Raw genomic sequence first — 16,781 nt, 5'->3', positions numbered from 1 at the left:
TGACAAGTAATGCACATTTCTCTTTCTTAAATCCAACTACAGGAGCTAATGAATAAAAGGAAGTAGTACTATGAAAATGAGAACTGTTTCTACTGCATTTTCACTTTAGCAGGCAAAAATAATATTTCAGTTCAATAAGAGAAATATATTCCCCACAACAAAGCATCTTACAGATCTGGAAAGCATCACTGCAATTTTATTTAAGCAAGTTTGTAGAGAGATGAATGAATACCTTTCAGTATTTAAATGAGGTTTATTTCTTCACTTTCTCTCATGAAAATATCCCTTCTGGCCCCCTCGGCAACCTCTTTCATTTTTAGATCAGCTATTTATGCAGTATAAGCAATGATATTTCTAACAAAGGCCCTGAGGAAATTAGTAAGTCAGTTGGTGTCTCTTCTCTAGAGTTACCAGAATCATCAATAATTCAGCAAACGTTCTGTTTAATATAGCATTTAGGTAATTGGGTACAGTCGGCCAAAAGAAATGGACTTGAACATGTTGAAAAGCACTATGGTTCTGGCTTTAGAATGAGGTTCCACAGCAGTATTTTAGAGAGCTGCTTCCTCAACTAAATCACAAATATCCAGAAGTGTACTTTAAAATCTGAATGCCACTGGTACAAAGAATGATAGACCCACATGTAGAATCTCATCATGCTTCCACTATAGTTTATAAAGATCCCACAACAGCTGATCAGCTACCAAGAACCATGAAAAATGGTTCATCATTGGTTCATCAATGTGGACAGCAATCTTAAAAACACCGTAAAGGGAGTAAGCTTTATTGAACACAGTAGGATTTACTTCCAAGTAAATATGCTAAGGTTTGTGCTGTTAGTTTCATTTGGAAATAACCCAAGAAGGGAGATAAAAAGTTTGAAGAATATTCTTTGGGTTTTTCCTTCATATATTTGAGTAGCAAGGTGAATGCGTGGCACTGTGGTCTAAACCACTTAGCCTCTTTGGGCTTGCGAATCAGAAGGTCAGCAGTTCCAAGACCATGCAACGGGGTGAGTTCCCTTTGCTCTGTCCTACCTCCTGACAACCTAGCAGTTTGAAAGCATACCAGCGTGAGTAGATAAATAGGTACCGCTGCAGTATTTAAAAGATATTGTTCTGTTTTGGAAATACAATAATTATATAGGTCTTGTGGAGGGCGGTTAAGTAAACCAGCAAGAAAAGTAGAAGTAGCTATACAAACTACAGGCAGTAATTACTGGAAGACGACCAGAATATCGGTTCGCCAGCTAGTGCTCCTAAACCTCTAAGCTAATTGATTTCAATAGGACTTAGGTGCATCTAATGCTTCTCTGGACTGGGAACAGAAAATATTGGGACTAGTAAGTAAGTCAGCGAGATATTAAATTGATTTCAAAGGGTCGGCTCCAAGTAGGACTTAGTTCGATATCACCCTCAACCTGCAGTGGGTCAAATCATTTAAACGAAGCAACATTGACAATGACATGCTTTTGTCATAATTTTGTAGTGATGAGGTCTTGAACAAGGCATTCTTCTCAGATAATGGCAATTACTTAGAACTCTGTGCCCATTGTATTGGACAGTGATGGAATAATAACAGTAGTGGAAATTTATGAAACCTAAGGGAAAGGAATTTCCTCATAAATTTGTTTTGGTTTCTCAATGCCTGCACTTGCTAGAACTTATTATGACATTACATTCAAAGTCTTGGATTCAAACAGTTTAATCCCTAAGGACTCAATACCAGTTTTGCTCTGCTGAATAGATTGGCAGGCATGCTGGAGGAGCAGTGCAGTCAGTGCATATTCCCTCCACATGGCTAACCATGTAACTTCCATGATGTGACTAGCAATGTGAAACCTTGACCCTGTTCTTAAATGTGAATCTTTCTGTTTTGGAGGGGGCAATGCATTAGGATAATAACAAATAGCACCTTACGTTTCAATATGATATGCCATTACCATTAGGAAGTGGGCTAGGAAATAATTTAGAGGCATATATGGTGGAATTCTACTGCTACTGCTGTGTTAAGTATGTCCTGCAAGCTGCCTAGATAAGAGACCATTCAAATCTTTGAGTATAAAAAATAAGAGCAAGGTATACATTTATGGAGGGACGCGGGTGGCGCTGTGGGTAAAAGCCTCAGCGCCTAGGGCTTGCCGATTGAAAGGTCAGCGGTTCGAATCCCCGTGGCGGGGTGCGCTCCCGCTGCTCGGTCCCAGCGCCTGCCAACCTAGCAGTTCGAAAGCACCCCCGGGTGCAAGTAGATAAATAGGGACCGCTTACTGGCGGGAAGGTAAACGGCGTTTCCGTGTGCTGCGATGGCTCGCCAGATGCAGCTTTGTCACGCTGGCCACGTGACCCGGAAGTGTCTCCGGACAGCGCTGGCCCCTGGCCTCTTAAGTGAGATGGGCGCACAACCCCAGAGTCTGTCAAGACTGGCCCGTACGGGCAGGGGTACCTTTACCTTTACCTTATACATTTATGGCAGCATAACCTGTGTACTGGAATGCAGAGGATTTCTGCTTAGCAGAGGATGAGATGATCTAAAATCCAGGGAAGGAGTGGTACATTGAATCTACTTATCCATAATTAATTTTCTGCAATGGGACTGCATGGCTAGAATTAAACCCTATTGGGAGAATAATGGCTAAAGAGAATCAGTTTCAGGAACAAAAGCATTGAAAGGGTTCTGCACCCCATACCACCAGTCCATGCTGCATTGTATAGGAATTTGACGTGGGTTAAACCACTGTGCTGCTTGGGCTTGCCGATTGAAAGGTCAGCGGTTCGAATCCCCGCGACGGGGTGCGCTCTCGTTGTTCAGTCCCAGCTTCTGCCAACCTAGCATTTCAAAAGCACGCAGTGCAAGTAGATAAATAGGTACTGCTCCAGCGGGAAGGTAAACGGCATTTCTGCACTGCTCTGATTTCGCCAGAAGTGGCCTAGTCATGCTGGCCACATGACCCAGAAAAACTGTCTGTGGAAGCGGACAAATGCCGGCTCCCGCGGCCTGTAAAGCGAGATGAGTTCTGCAACCCCAGAGTCCTTCGTGACTGGACTTAATTGTCAGGGGTCCCTTTACCTTTACCTATATTCTCAGTACTAGATCCTGATTTTGGGTGTCCTTCAGTGAGATGCACTAGCTGCCCCCTGGTAGCCCATCCCCTGCCACCAGGTCAGGTCACTGCCTTCAGATTCCTCTGTCAGTGACACTTCAGAGCAGCATGGCTCAGACCAAGCAGTATCTCCATCGGACCCTGCTGGCAGGCACCTGAGTTTGAGCCCACTGCTGACGTTTGCCCCTGCTTGATGTCAAAATCAATGTGGGTGTCTTACCTTACAATTTCCATGCTTTTGTGTATGCCAGTTTTTGAGTGCCTTATTTTTTCGTTTAAATTGAAAGGGTGGTGGTTGGGTTTTTTATGTTATCATCGCTTTCATATAAATTATAATTAACCAGTAGACATAGATATGGAATCTTACTTTTTCCTACCTTTCATATGCAGATCCAGATACACAGAGAAGACATTTTAAAAAGACACTTTAGTAAAGATTTGCATACGCCCTTGATCTTGAAATTATAAAATTTGACATAAGGTTCACACTTCTAAGTACAATATTTAATGAGATGCAGAATTTTGAAAATGGCAGTCTTCACTAAAACTTCTATGTATTGTGGGATTTGTAAGGATGTCTACTCATTGAGGACAATTTATCTGTCAAAGATCATCAATCAGCGGGAATTTTCACATTAAATCATTATATTTGGTTGGTTAAGAGTGATCATCACCTTGAGATAAGACAATCAGTTCAGCACAATCTTACATGATAGAAAAACCTCCAGGGTAACCCAGTGGTCTAAGATAGCCTTGGAGAGTGGTTGGCAAAAGACTAGGTAGAGATAGCTCCTGTTTTAACAGCTGCATGACAGATAGAAATATAGATGAAGCTCTTCCCATTACATTTATTATAGCAGCTATGATTCCAATTGCCTAACTATGGAATCTTTTTAAGATTCTTATGGTGAATCTTTTGCCACTTAATAATAATAAAAAAATACCCAAAACTTAAGATGAGTTTATATATTGGTTAAATTGACCCATTTCCCCAGACTTTGACTGCATTTCTCAATTATTATTTAAAATCACAAACATGAAAAGTGAACTTTAATAGCAGACTTTATTCACCCTTTTAAAATATGCCTCTTTTGCATCTTTCTGAAAGCGAGATAATCGTGTCATGTTCTGAACTGCACAATGATTGATAGTCTCAGTCCTTGGCTTGCAAACAATTACCTGCTTGAAAGGAAACTGAACAAAACCAGTGTACATTGACATTTAACTTATCTCTATGGTTACAATTTAGTTTTTTAAAATAAATGCATCAGTTTCTGTATCTGACAGTGCCCATTTAAACATACAATCCCATCTTAGAAAATCAGGAACTGTAAGATGTTTCCATATCAAAGGGGCTTTTAACAAAGGTAGAACTGAGGTTTTAAATGTCACAACTTAACTATCCAAGGCCTGGCATGTTTCTCTGACTAAGGTATTTGCATTTTATGAGAAAACACAGCACTAGAAAGCTTATCCAAATCCAGAACAACATGTACGGTACTTGCCTATGACATTAAACAAAACTATATACTTTATTCACTTAACAAGGCTGCTTCTGAAGTAAATGTTGCTTTATTTACAGTTGGGCTGGTAAGTCATATGAGAAACCATTTAACAATGCCATATTTATGTATAATATGCCTCCATTAATCCTTTTCTCCAGTGGGTTAAATCCAAATGATATTTCCATACAGAAACCTAATTTATAGAATATAACATAGCAAAACAGCCCAATAATGGAACTGATGAGCCCCACCTTGTGTCATAGAACCACAGAAGTGTAGAGTTGGAAGGGATCATGAGTCATCTAGTCCAACCCCCTGCAATGCAAGAATCTTTTGCCCAACATGGGACTCCAGCTCACGATCCCGAGATTAAGAGTCACATGCTCTACCACTTCACTATCCCTCTTCAGAACATTCAGCTCATTATTAACTGCTATATAGCATGAAAAGCTCAATTTTTTTTACCAAGGACAAATTAGACACTACATGCAGATGCACATAAGATTACAACAACATCCAGGGCTGTGGTACCTGTGGCCCTCCAGATGTTGGACTCCAAGGCAGCCCCAGCCAGCATCATCAGTTATCAGACTGTAGTTTGTTAAGGCTACTGGGAATTCTAGTTCTGTGAAGCATCTCAACAACTCTCAGCACCCTTAACAAATGACTGTTCCAAGAATTGTCCTATCGGAAGGTCTATGGTTCAAATCCCCACAACGGGGTGAGCTCCCGTTGCTCGGTCCCTGCTCCTGCCAACCTCGCAGTTCGAAAGCACGTCAAAGTGCGAGTAGATAAATAGGTACCGCTCTGGCGGGAAGGTAAACAGCGTTTCTGTGTGCTGCTCTGGTTCGCCAGAAGCGGCTTAATCATGCTGGCCACATGACCCGGAAGCTGTACGCCGGCTCCCTTGGCCAGTAAAGCTAGATGAACGCCGGAATCCCAGAGTCATCCGTGACTGGACCTAACGGTCAGGAGTCCCTTTACCTTTTAAGAGCACTGTGGATATGTTCTGCAGCCTTCACCCAAAATGTTATTTTTATCGAGTGGTCAGCCACTCTGGGAGCTTTTACAGCTGAAGATATAAATGCAGTGGTGCCTCGCAAGATGAAATTAATTCGTTCCGCGAGTTTTTTCGTCTAGCGAATTTTTCGTCTTGCGAAGCACGAAATCCCATAGGAATGCATTGAAAATCAATTAATGCGTTCCTATGGTCAAAAAAAGTCCAAACAAAGCCAAATTGGGTACAACAAGAGTTTATTAACTGCTCTTTAAAGTCACAGTGATGTGCTTCAAATCCAAAAAATTCAAAAGCACCCAGCCACCCACCACACAGAAATTAAAACCCAGAACCAAGTCCTTGAATCCCAAACACCCCAACCCAAAATCCAAAACCCCCCAAAAAAGTTTTAAAAGTTTAACTTACCAAATGGATGCAAAAGCAGTTCTGGAAAAGTTTCAACAATCAATCACCGAAGTCTTCAGAAACCTCAGATGGCTGCAAAAGAAGTTTTGGAAAAGCTTCAAAAATCACCAAAGTCTTCAAAAACCTCAACTGTTCCCCCAGCCAGCCACCCACCCACCACGCAGAAATTGCAAACCCCTCCCCAACTGCTCCCCCAGCCAACCAGCACACAGAAATTCAAACCCAGGAAAAATTTTCAAAAAAAAAAAATGGCCCAATGGTCACAAAAAATCATAAAAATTCAAAAAAAAAAACCCCACAAGCTCCCAGATTCCTGCAGAAACCTCCCCAGCTGTTCCCCCAGCCACCCAGCACACAGAAATTCAAACTCAGAATTTTTTTTAAAAAAACAACATGGCCCAATGGTCACAAAAAATCATAAAAATTCAAAAAAAACCCCACAAGCTCCCAGCTTCTCGCAAACCCCCCCCAAGACCAAGTCCTTGAATCCCAAACACCCCAACCCAAAATCCAAAAACCCCCAAAAAAGTTTTAAAAGTTTAACTTACCAAATGGATGCAAAAGAAGTTCTGGAAAAGTTTTGGAAAAGCTTCAAAAATGAGCAAAGTCTGAAAAAAGGCTACCAAACCGCGTGCTAACAGTTGCTCCTCGAAGTCAAGTCGCAACTGCAGCTGTTCAAGCAAAGCACCCTTGGTTTTAACGGTTTTAAGACAAAGGAAACAAAGTCACAAGACGTTTTCGTCTTGCGAAGCAAGCCCATAGGGAAATTCGTCTTGCGAAGCAACTTGAAAACGGAAAACTCTTTCATCTAGCGAGTTTTCCATCTTGCGAGGCGTTCGTCTTGCGGGGCACCACTGTGCTTTGAAAAAGTTACAAATAAAATCACCAAACTGTAGAGTTGGAAGGGACCCTGAGGGTTGCCTAGTTCAGCCCCCTGCAGTGCAGGAATCAACTAAAGCATCTATGACAGATGGCCATTAAACCTCTGCTTAAACACCTCCAGTGAAGGAGAGTCCACTGCCTTCCAAGGGAGTCTGTCCGACTGTGAAACAGCTCTTACCATCAGAACGTTCCTGATGTTTATTGGGAATCTCCTTTCCTGTAACTTGAATCCATTGGTTCAGATACTACCCTCCTTCAAAGCAAGAGAAAACAAGCTTGCTCCATCTTCCATGTAACAGCCCCTAGATATCGAAAGATAGCTATCATATCTCCTCTCAGTCTCCTCTTTTCCAGGCTAAACATACCAAACTCACCTAGATCCTTTTCACATGTACTACTGGCAAGCCAGGTTTTCCCCATCTTATATTTGTTCAGCTGGCTCTTTCTGCCTATTTGTAGATCCTTCCATTTGTTCCTACTGAAATTCATTTTGTTAGTTTGGGCCCACTTTTCCAATCTGCTAAGATCATATTGAATCGTGCTTCTGTCTTCTGCGGCATTAACTACCCCTCCCACTTTGGTGTCATCTGCAAATTTGATGAGCATCCCCTAAATTCCTGCATCCAAGTCATTTATAAACAATGGGCCAAGGACAGAACCCCACTTCCCACTTTTTTCAAGGATGACAAGGAACCATTAGTGAGCACTCTTTGGCTTTGGTCAGTCATCCAACTACAAACCCACCTAACAGTTACCTCATCCAGCTCACAACTTTTCTGCAAGAATTTAATGGGGGAATTTGTCAAAAGCCTTGCTGAAATCAAGATACACTATGTGTACAGCATTCCCCTGACCCACCAAGCTTGCAACATGAAAAAAAAAGAACAAGAAATGAGATTCAGCTGGTATGTCTTATTTTTGAGAAACCCTTGTTGAGTCTTAGAGCATCATTTTCTAAGTGCTCGTAGTTAAATTATTGTGTGAAAGCTACCATATTCTGCATGGTGTAGCAAGAGGTTGGAGAACACACCAGGAGACAGGCTGAAAACAGTGCCTTCTGTACAATCTAGAAGTTTTATTTGAGTGAACCTCAAAGTTCCTCCAAAGCTCATGATCTCAATTTGTTTCTGTATAAATATTTTGTAGACACTTATTGTTACACAACAAACATGAAATAAAAAGACCAGTACAAACAGTAATCAGAGTAAATGGAGAGTGGAGTCTTTCAGCTCAGCTGATGTACGCAGTGGTTGCTTTGACCACATGGCTTCGCAACTACTTTTAAGACCTTTCAAGCCCTCATACATGGCAGAAGGGAGAATTCTCTACAAGGACAACACTCCTTTCTCTATCTGTAAGGATTCCAAAATCTCCAGTGATATATTTGTCGAAATCAAGCCCATATCAGGAGAAACTGGCAACTCTCCCAGGCACCCGGCTTGATCTCCTGTTGACCTCCCTGGCTGCATTCCCCAGCAAGATCCAGGCTAGGTCGCAATAGGCGATCCTTCTCAAACGTGAGAAGAACACACCCCTCCCCCTGGCAGGGGAAAGACATAGAAACGTATTTACATGCCTTTATTTCTGTCTTTGCAGCATTACAAAAACATGACTGCTCTTTCCAAACTCCCGCAGTCTATTGACAAACACTTCCTGCACTTCCTGTACAGGAACAAACGGAAGAGCTCATATTACACTCTGAGCTAAATCCGGTGCTTCGCACTGTGAATTGACTGTCCCTCTGTTTCCCACGGAACAGTCCTAACATTCCATCATGTTTTGTTTTCAAGCTAGCAGCTCGTAGCCGCATTGCTTTCATATCGTAACAATATTCATGATCTGTGCACCTTTTAACTAAAGGATAGAATTTGGATGTTCAGTGTTGGATTAAGCACACAACTATTATATGGTATGCCAGTTTGGATAAATGCCTTCAACCAGGCTACTGAAAGACTGAAGCTTTCCTTTGAGGGGGGGGGATGGTGTACCAAATTGTGTCCGCTATGCTGCCCTATGTCTAGAAAGAAACAAAAGACTTTTAGTAACAAAAGTATGGCTGCGAATGTTTAAGTTTTGGTTGTATCTGCATTATAGATCAGAACCTAACAGTCTTGCTGTGGCCATGTTAGCTGAATACAGTCATACTTCATGTTACGTTTTTTCATGTTACGACCCAGAAGTACTGGAAAGGGTTACTTCTGGGTTTCGCCTCATGCGCAAAAGTGCTAAATCGCACCGTGCACTTGCACAGATATGGTGCTTCAGGTTGCGGGCTTTTCATGTTGCGAACGGGCCTCCGGAACGGATCCCATTCGCAACCAGAGGTACCACTGTATCAATAATCAGGATGGCTAAGAAGGATTGAGAACAAAATTAAACAGATAGGTATCTCACTAAACTCCTTGTACTGCTTATCAGAAAAACCTGCATTTGAGATAATTAAATGAAGATTGTTAGACAATGAATTTCAATAACTTAGTAGCCAAATCAAAAATAGCTAGGGATCCCCCCTGATGCCATTTTTACACCTGAAAACCAGGACCTGTCAGGAATTTTCCTGACGTATGGCAAGTCTAGAAATAGCATCTGTGCAAGTCTGGGGATGGTGCAATGTGGACAGCCGATGGCAACTTATCTCTCCCATTTGACCAACCCAAATCAACACAGGTCATACATGCTTGCAAGACTGAATGTGCTACCTTCGGCAATGCTACAGGGGAGATTCCAGAAAATACCACTTGCAGAGAGACTATGCACCTGTAGACAGAGTCATATAGAATCAGTCATGCATGTTCTTTTGCACTGCCCCTTGTATCAGACGATTTGATCTAAGTTCATTAATCAGTTGGTTGTTAACAGGGAGTTGCATTCAGATGAATGTAAGGTCGCCTTCCTTATTTTTGCTCAGGGTGGGGATAGGATGGAGATAGTAACCAGGTTTCTGCAACAAAATGAGGATTAATGAATGTTATACATTATTTTAATTGCTAGATGCAGATTTTGCCAAGTGATTTTATTGTACTGAACTTTACTGGAATATTGTCTAGATGACAATAAAGGTTTGAGAACTGGGATAGAATTTGAAAGCACTGCAGCCGCAAGACTTACATCCCCTGCAATAGCACTGAGGGTTTTCTATTTGTATCAAGAAGGGGAAATACAGAAGTGTCAGAGCTGACGACTCTGCTGCATTTATCTAGGATCGGATGCCACTTTACCAGGACTGATACAATCCAGGTGATTTATGCCATAATAGCTGGATTAATTCTATAGGATATGGCTAACAAGGCTTCCCTTGGTGATTCCTCTTTCTTTGTGATTCTGCTTCCCTTTAAACACAGGTTCAGTTCTCTGTAAGTTCTCTGTTCTCTCAGTGAGCAGATCACAATTTCCAGGGATCAGGTAAATAATTTTTCCCCACCAAAATTGTCACCCATACATTATTTCAGTCAGCAGAGTACTCACAAATGTTTCCCTGTTCACATTGCTTTGAGCATTTGAGACATGCCACTTGTTTTGTTCATAATTCATTTCTTTAAAATTCCTGTGGCTGAGTCGCTAATGAGTTGAGTTCTTGACATTGCCGTTCTTTGAACATGTAAATCACTATGAAAATATCATTAGAGTCTGTAAAAGGAGTGGAAAGAGAGAAAGCAAAAGCCAGGTATGACTTATTAATTAGGTCAATGTTAAGGATAAAATTGATAACATTGCCAAAAGTTTAGCAGCACTGGAGAAGAAAGAAAAAAGTGGTGTAGATGGAACATGCATCCCTGTCCTTCCAAAATCCTGCCTGTCAGAGAAATAATTGTTATATGAAAGAAGATGTTCACCTACTGAACTGATTTAACCATTGGTTTTTAGGACCTTTACCAGTTTGAAAGCACGTCAAAGTGCAAGTAGATAAATAGGTACTGCTCCGGCGGGAAGATAAACGGCATTTCCGTGTGTTGCTCTGGTTTGCCAGAAGTGGCTTCGTCATGCTGGCCACATGACCCGGAAGCTGTATGCCGGCTCCCTCGGCCAATAAAGCGAGATGAGCGCTGCAACCCCAGAGTCATCCGCGACTGGACCTAATGGTCAGGGGTCCCCTTACCTTTACCTTTAGGACCTTGGAGCTTGGAAAGCCCCTTCTATGGTGGCTCACCTCAGAATATGGTGGCTGTTTTACCCCTTCACATGGCAGATAAAATGCTATACAGACTCCCTCCTTGTTGTCTTCAATGCAGTTCTTACCACATTTACTTAGAGGTAGATCTTGCCAATTTCAGTTGGATGTCAACCTTCATGCTACAGCACCAGGGGTGAACCATCTAGTTAGTCCTCTCCTCTCGTCACTTTCCTACTTCTTGGCCTGCCTTTTATTTGCTACTATTCCCCCCCCCCCAACTCTCCTTCATGCCTGCTTTTCGTGAATGGTAGAAGCAGATGCATAAAGGTGTACGGAGGAACAAATCTGCCAATTTCAGCTCTCTCCATTCCCCATTTGAACTTGGGACCTCTTGCATGCAAAGCACACACTCTCCCAATCATACACAACCCTTCCCAATGTTGAAATTAGAAATACAGATGTGAAAATCATGTTTTGCCCATGAGATTAGAGATGGTATAGCGTCATGACAAAAAATGGCTTTCCCCATTTGATCTGTTATACCCCATAACGGTAATAATTTTAAATTCTCACAGCAGTTGTACCCTCAATTCACTTCTATGATCAATATTTATAAGACTTCTGAGTCCAGCACTGGGTATGCAAAGCCGCATCCAAATTATCAGATTTCATGGTTTGTAGGTGGACATGAGTATAAACTATTCCCACATTAGCATTTTCACCTACCTTGCTTTGCAGGTAGATTGCCCTGGAGAGGAATCGTGGGGAATGCCCTGCCAGAGGTTTTTCACAGGTACCAGGACAGGATTACCACGAGACCTACCCGCCCACTTTTCCAACACATACCTCAGCAGTCTGTTGCTGTCTTACTCTCCTGTAAGTGCTGTGAATCTGGGCCCATAACCTGTTGTTGGGATACTTTTTCTTCTTGTTGCCTGAGCAGCCGGAGCAGGCGGTCATGTCTTCCTTTGTTCTGACCAACAGAACAAGGCTATCTTTTCTTGAGGCTTTGTGCTGCTGATTACTGATATTGCCTGACTACGGGAGGTCGATGGATCGTCCGGCACCGAGCTTGGGGGCTCAGATGGACTTTATCTCCCTGGCAGTATCCCAACATGCCCTGCCCTCCTAGCTGTCATGGATAGGCTGAATTTGAATTCTGGGTTTGGCAGGAACCCAGAAGCCATTGCAACGGCCAAGAGGCCAAGAAGGAAGGGGCATGGCTGCGGTAGGATGGGGAGTCCCATGCCGGGCCACAAACATTGCCCACCATTGGATTGGTGAGCAGCCATTTAGGGCCTCTGAGGGAGATACTAACACTCTTATTTCCTAATTAAACACAAAAGTGTGAAATGTAACCAGATATGTTCACAGTATTTCCTGGGATTTTGATCTCGTGAGGTTAATCAAAGAAAAGGGTTATACAAATTAATTTTTTAATACATTATTTTATTGCTCTGTGTGCACAATAACTCTCTGGATTTTCCATTGACCCCCTTTTAAAAATCTTCAAGGAGAATATTTGACTCTGGGGTTGTTTCTTTACCTCCACTGAAGCTTTTTTTAAGAGACTGCTGAAGGTTTGTAATGATGAAGCAAGATTATAAAGAAAAACAGTCATTACTCTTGCAGCCCTTTTTTCTTCAATTAGTATTTCTAATCACATTAGACATGTTTCCAGTATCCAGAGAGGATGCCTGATCCCTACAGCTATCGTGAACCATTAACTTTAATTAAAATTTACAAGTCTAATGTTGTTACATCTGCTAAAAGCATTAACTGCCATGTTAATTACCAAAATGTTAACGTTGCGTTAAAATATGAATGTTCCCTTTTGACAGATCCTCTCTGGTCCCACACTCCACACCCCCACCTTGCTGGAACGTGTCCTAAAAACTGCAAAATCTGAAGGAAAAGCATGAGCAGGAACTGAAATAATAAACAATACCAGTAAAATCTTTATCTGAAGATAAAGCTTCCTGGCCAAAAATCTGGCAAAGATCAGTGTCTAAAATAAATACGTAATGATTATTTCATGTCTGACATACTATGTTAGAATTGCAAAACTTTATTTAAAAAATACTCCATAAGGTTGGGATAAATTGCTCCATAGAGGAACTAGATACATATTCACACAATGTGGATTTTTTGGTTTTATTTTGCAGGTTAATGTAATACATAAGACTTCATTCTCAACTCCTTACAACTTTTAGGGTATTTAAGTTCAGTAGGGAGAAAGAGGAAATAAACCCTCCTTCCATTTATATTACTTTGGGAGTGGGTCTCAGAATTCATATTTGCATGAATTAAATTATATCCCTTGTCTGGTATATAAAGAAAAGTGTATACCGTATTTACGGAATGCATATTCAGATATTAGCCCTCAAGTGCAGGTCTGTTCACACAAAGTTTCAATTTCACAAACAGATTTCCTATGGAAAAGTTGCAGAGGAGACTAACCTGGATCATTAGCAAGAGACGCAGACATATCACCAGTTGGCACAGTTCCCACAAAGTGTTTGCACATAAATGAACCTGTAACATATACAAAACATAAATAATCATTATTGTATAAGCATGAAGTATATGCAATGTGCAAGAAAATTCCCTTTCGGTGTGGTGGATCAATCTTCATGCCAGATAAAGTAATGTGGGTAGCAGCCCATACTTTTCACCTACATTCATGTCTGAAGCTATATGAAAACCTAGGATCTGAGCTCTAACATTGAATCCTTTTCTTTGCCGTTTTGGTCTACTGCAGAGCAAAGATATACACATGGAAGCTCAGGAAACCAAAACCCTGATATTCTAATTCCTTTCCTTCTGATTTTATAGGGTCATATGCATCACTTGATATCTAATTACTCCACAATTGATGGATTGCCACTGAATTGTTCACAGTCCATTGAAAGGCATTATGTTGAAGTAAGCAGAGGCGATAAAGTGAGGTGAGGTGATACAGTTGTTAGTGTCTGTTCTGCAATGGCTTCCACCAAAATGGAGAAAACCTTACAGGTGCATAGGAACCAAGCATAGGAAACATGGGCCTCGGTTTATTCCTGTACACTTTGAAGCTATCCTCTAACAATGGTTTCCTTCTATGTCTTGACTTGTTCCTACATACTAGTTTCACTTGATGCCAAACCATTAAATTATAAACAATAAATATGCATATATAAAACAGTCCTTAGATCAGGCATGAGATGAATTGGGTCCTCTTGTGTTGTTGGACCAGCTCCCATCATCACTGATCATTGACCATGCTGGCTAGGGCTGATGGAAGCTGGATTCTAAGAACATCTGGACAGCCAAAGGTTCCCTATCCCTGCCTTCCATTATACACTTTGGTGTAACTGCAGTCTTAGATGTCACTTCTCTAAATGCATTCATATCTTTCAAAAAGTAACACATAAAGTGATTGCGAGAGGAAAGTGCATTCTGGCTGAGGCCCAATGTGGACTTTAAGAAGTAGTAAGGGCAAAAGAAGCAAAATTTTCAGAAGGAAAAAAGAAAACCATTTCTCAGTCTAATACAGGCGGTGCCAGAGATGGTGTGAGATTTTGGGAAAGTACTGCTGGTGTTGTTGGGTCTATGGTGGCTCCTTCACACATCCAACCCATCACCTAATGCTGTGGTCACCATGTGATAAACATTCAGGTTTATCACCAGCTGTTAAATAAATGGTTGGAAATAAAAGTTGATATCCTCCTTAAAAATCAGCAAAAAAAGTCCATCAATTTCAATGTGATTATGTTGTGTGTTTTCAGAAACATTTCTTTAAAAAAAAAAAGATTATTTGTGGTGCATAATAAGCCAACTCAAATCATGAGCCAAATGTGTGATTATGTTATTCCCTGTAAAGAACAATGAGACTGTCATAATGTAGCTGTTAAAATTAAGCAATCAAGAGAACAGGACGCTGAAGTGTACACTTCTGACAAGCAGCATAGAAGATCTACAGGCAAAATTAAGATTCACGCCCGTAAATTTAAAATATAGGATATGGCATGGAGTTTAACAGTACTTATTTGCAATCATACTGAGAAATTAGGTGGCATACTGTTAACTTCAGTCATTAAAATAATTATTCAACTTAGAAGAGATGTAACACAATTATATGCTAATTATGAAATTTGCCACAATCTTTAGAAGTTCAAAGATTGAACACCTTCAAAAACTATAATACATAGACTCTAACAAATCTGTATACTAGGCCAAATGTTGCATTAGTTGCAAAATGTAACTTCTTTCTAATAATTATTTCTGGGTTCCATATTTCTTGCATATTCAAAATACAGGAAATAAATGGCTTGGGGTGGATGGGAATCTCCTATAACTTCTGGTTTTGAGGAAGTAAAATCAAGTTATGTTCTGAGGAGGAAGTAGTTTTTGAGGCTATTTTCTCAAAGCTCTCCTAGCATGGTATTATTGGGTTTTAGCACGGTTCAGTGGAGGCTGGTCCATTAGGGCAAAGTGCTCTGCTAACTTCATTCTGTCCTCAGCGATCCTCCGCCTCCTTACCTCCTTACTTGCAAGCCCAGGAGGTCGCCCTGGCTGTCAGCTTCTTCCTTAGTCTCAATGTTGCACTTGTAGAGCTCTGCAGGGAAATGGATGGGGGCAAAGCTAGAATTACTTGACTCCGCCTCTCATTGGCTCTAGCTCCACTTACTGTTGCTCTCACTGCCTTCTCCCTATCAGCAACAATAGGCACTAGCCACCACTGGCACAGATGCTGTGTTGGGGAAAGGACTTGTGCAAACCACTCAACCTAAAAACTGGTACCTGGAACAGGGATGAGCTAACTTCTGTCCTGTTTGGCCTCCTTTCTTCCCTGCACTCCCTGTACTCAACTGCTGTATGTTGTATTTACAACAGGAGAATACATAACCAGGATGTTTAAATAGTTAAGGCATAATTAATCTGTGTTGAGTGATCCTAAATAGGCATGCAAGAAGCGGTGCCGATGGATTAGGTTATTATCCACCGTTCCAGGGTTCTTTGCAAGAATTCAACTAGCAGCAAATCAGCTTGGCCCTCATCATTTGTCTTTCACCTATGAAAACCAGATTTCTCGTTCTGTGCTGAAATCCTAATTGCCTAGCAGCAAACAATTATATATCCACAACCCATGGAACAAAATGACCTACAACTTTGACTGTTTCTCAAGTCTTGTCTGCAGACTCTTTATCCCTCTGGAAAAAAATGGTTTGCCAAATTCTCATTTTCAAATGGCTAGCAAATACCAGTGGTGACATGCTGGCAGAAGTTCCTCTTGCCCTGAAGAAGTGCAAGTGGAACATAAAGTGCCTTCTCCAATATTAAACCATCTGCTGCCTTCTGCCCTTTACGATCAGTGATACAGATCTTCTTCCATGTTCCATCTAGGCTAGGGAGTTCCATCTTAGCGCCCTTTCTGTACTGGCACCTCAAGTCGTACTGGAAATCAAGTCGAGTTCTGATTTCCACTGCCAATCATATAAAAGACACATCTAAAACACTGTTTACAGACATGCATTGGTGGATTCATTTTTCATGGATGCAGCTTGATTTCTGTTGAGCTGTTTCTAAGAAATACGGCATTGTGTCAATATTCTGTTTTGCCATGATAGAAATAGAAATCCATAATTTGATGGATATATTGTCCAAGGTTGCTGCCAGATGACCTGTCTGTTGAGGGTCCATTCTGATTTGTTTGGACAAATTTCACAGGCAGTTTATATGACACTGGCTGTTCATTGAGCATCCGTCCTGGTTTGTTGG

General features: G+C 41.3%; 1 protein-coding gene across 1 annotated transcript in view; it reads left to right on the top strand.

The window, feature by feature from the left end:
- The window catches only part of LOC128415380 (uncharacterized), a 33,182-nt gene that overhangs the window by 2,975 nt on the left and 13,426 nt on the right, over positions 1-16,781 (top strand). Inside the window, exon 2 of the mRNA XM_053391501.1 lies at positions 13,857-13,969. Within this exon, the coding sequence (XP_053247476.1) occupies positions 13,857-13,969 (113 nt within the window). The remainder of the gene's footprint in view (positions 1-13,856; positions 13,970-16,781) is intronic.

This window comes from Podarcis raffonei, chromosome 6, assembly GCF_027172205.1.
Source record: "Podarcis raffonei isolate rPodRaf1 chromosome 6, rPodRaf1.pri, whole genome shotgun sequence".
NCBI classification, from domain to species: domain Eukaryota; kingdom Metazoa; phylum Chordata; class Lepidosauria; order Squamata; family Lacertidae; genus Podarcis; species Podarcis raffonei.
Note: the sequence above shows the minus strand (reverse complement) of the source record. Positions and strands in the feature narration are given on the sequence as shown.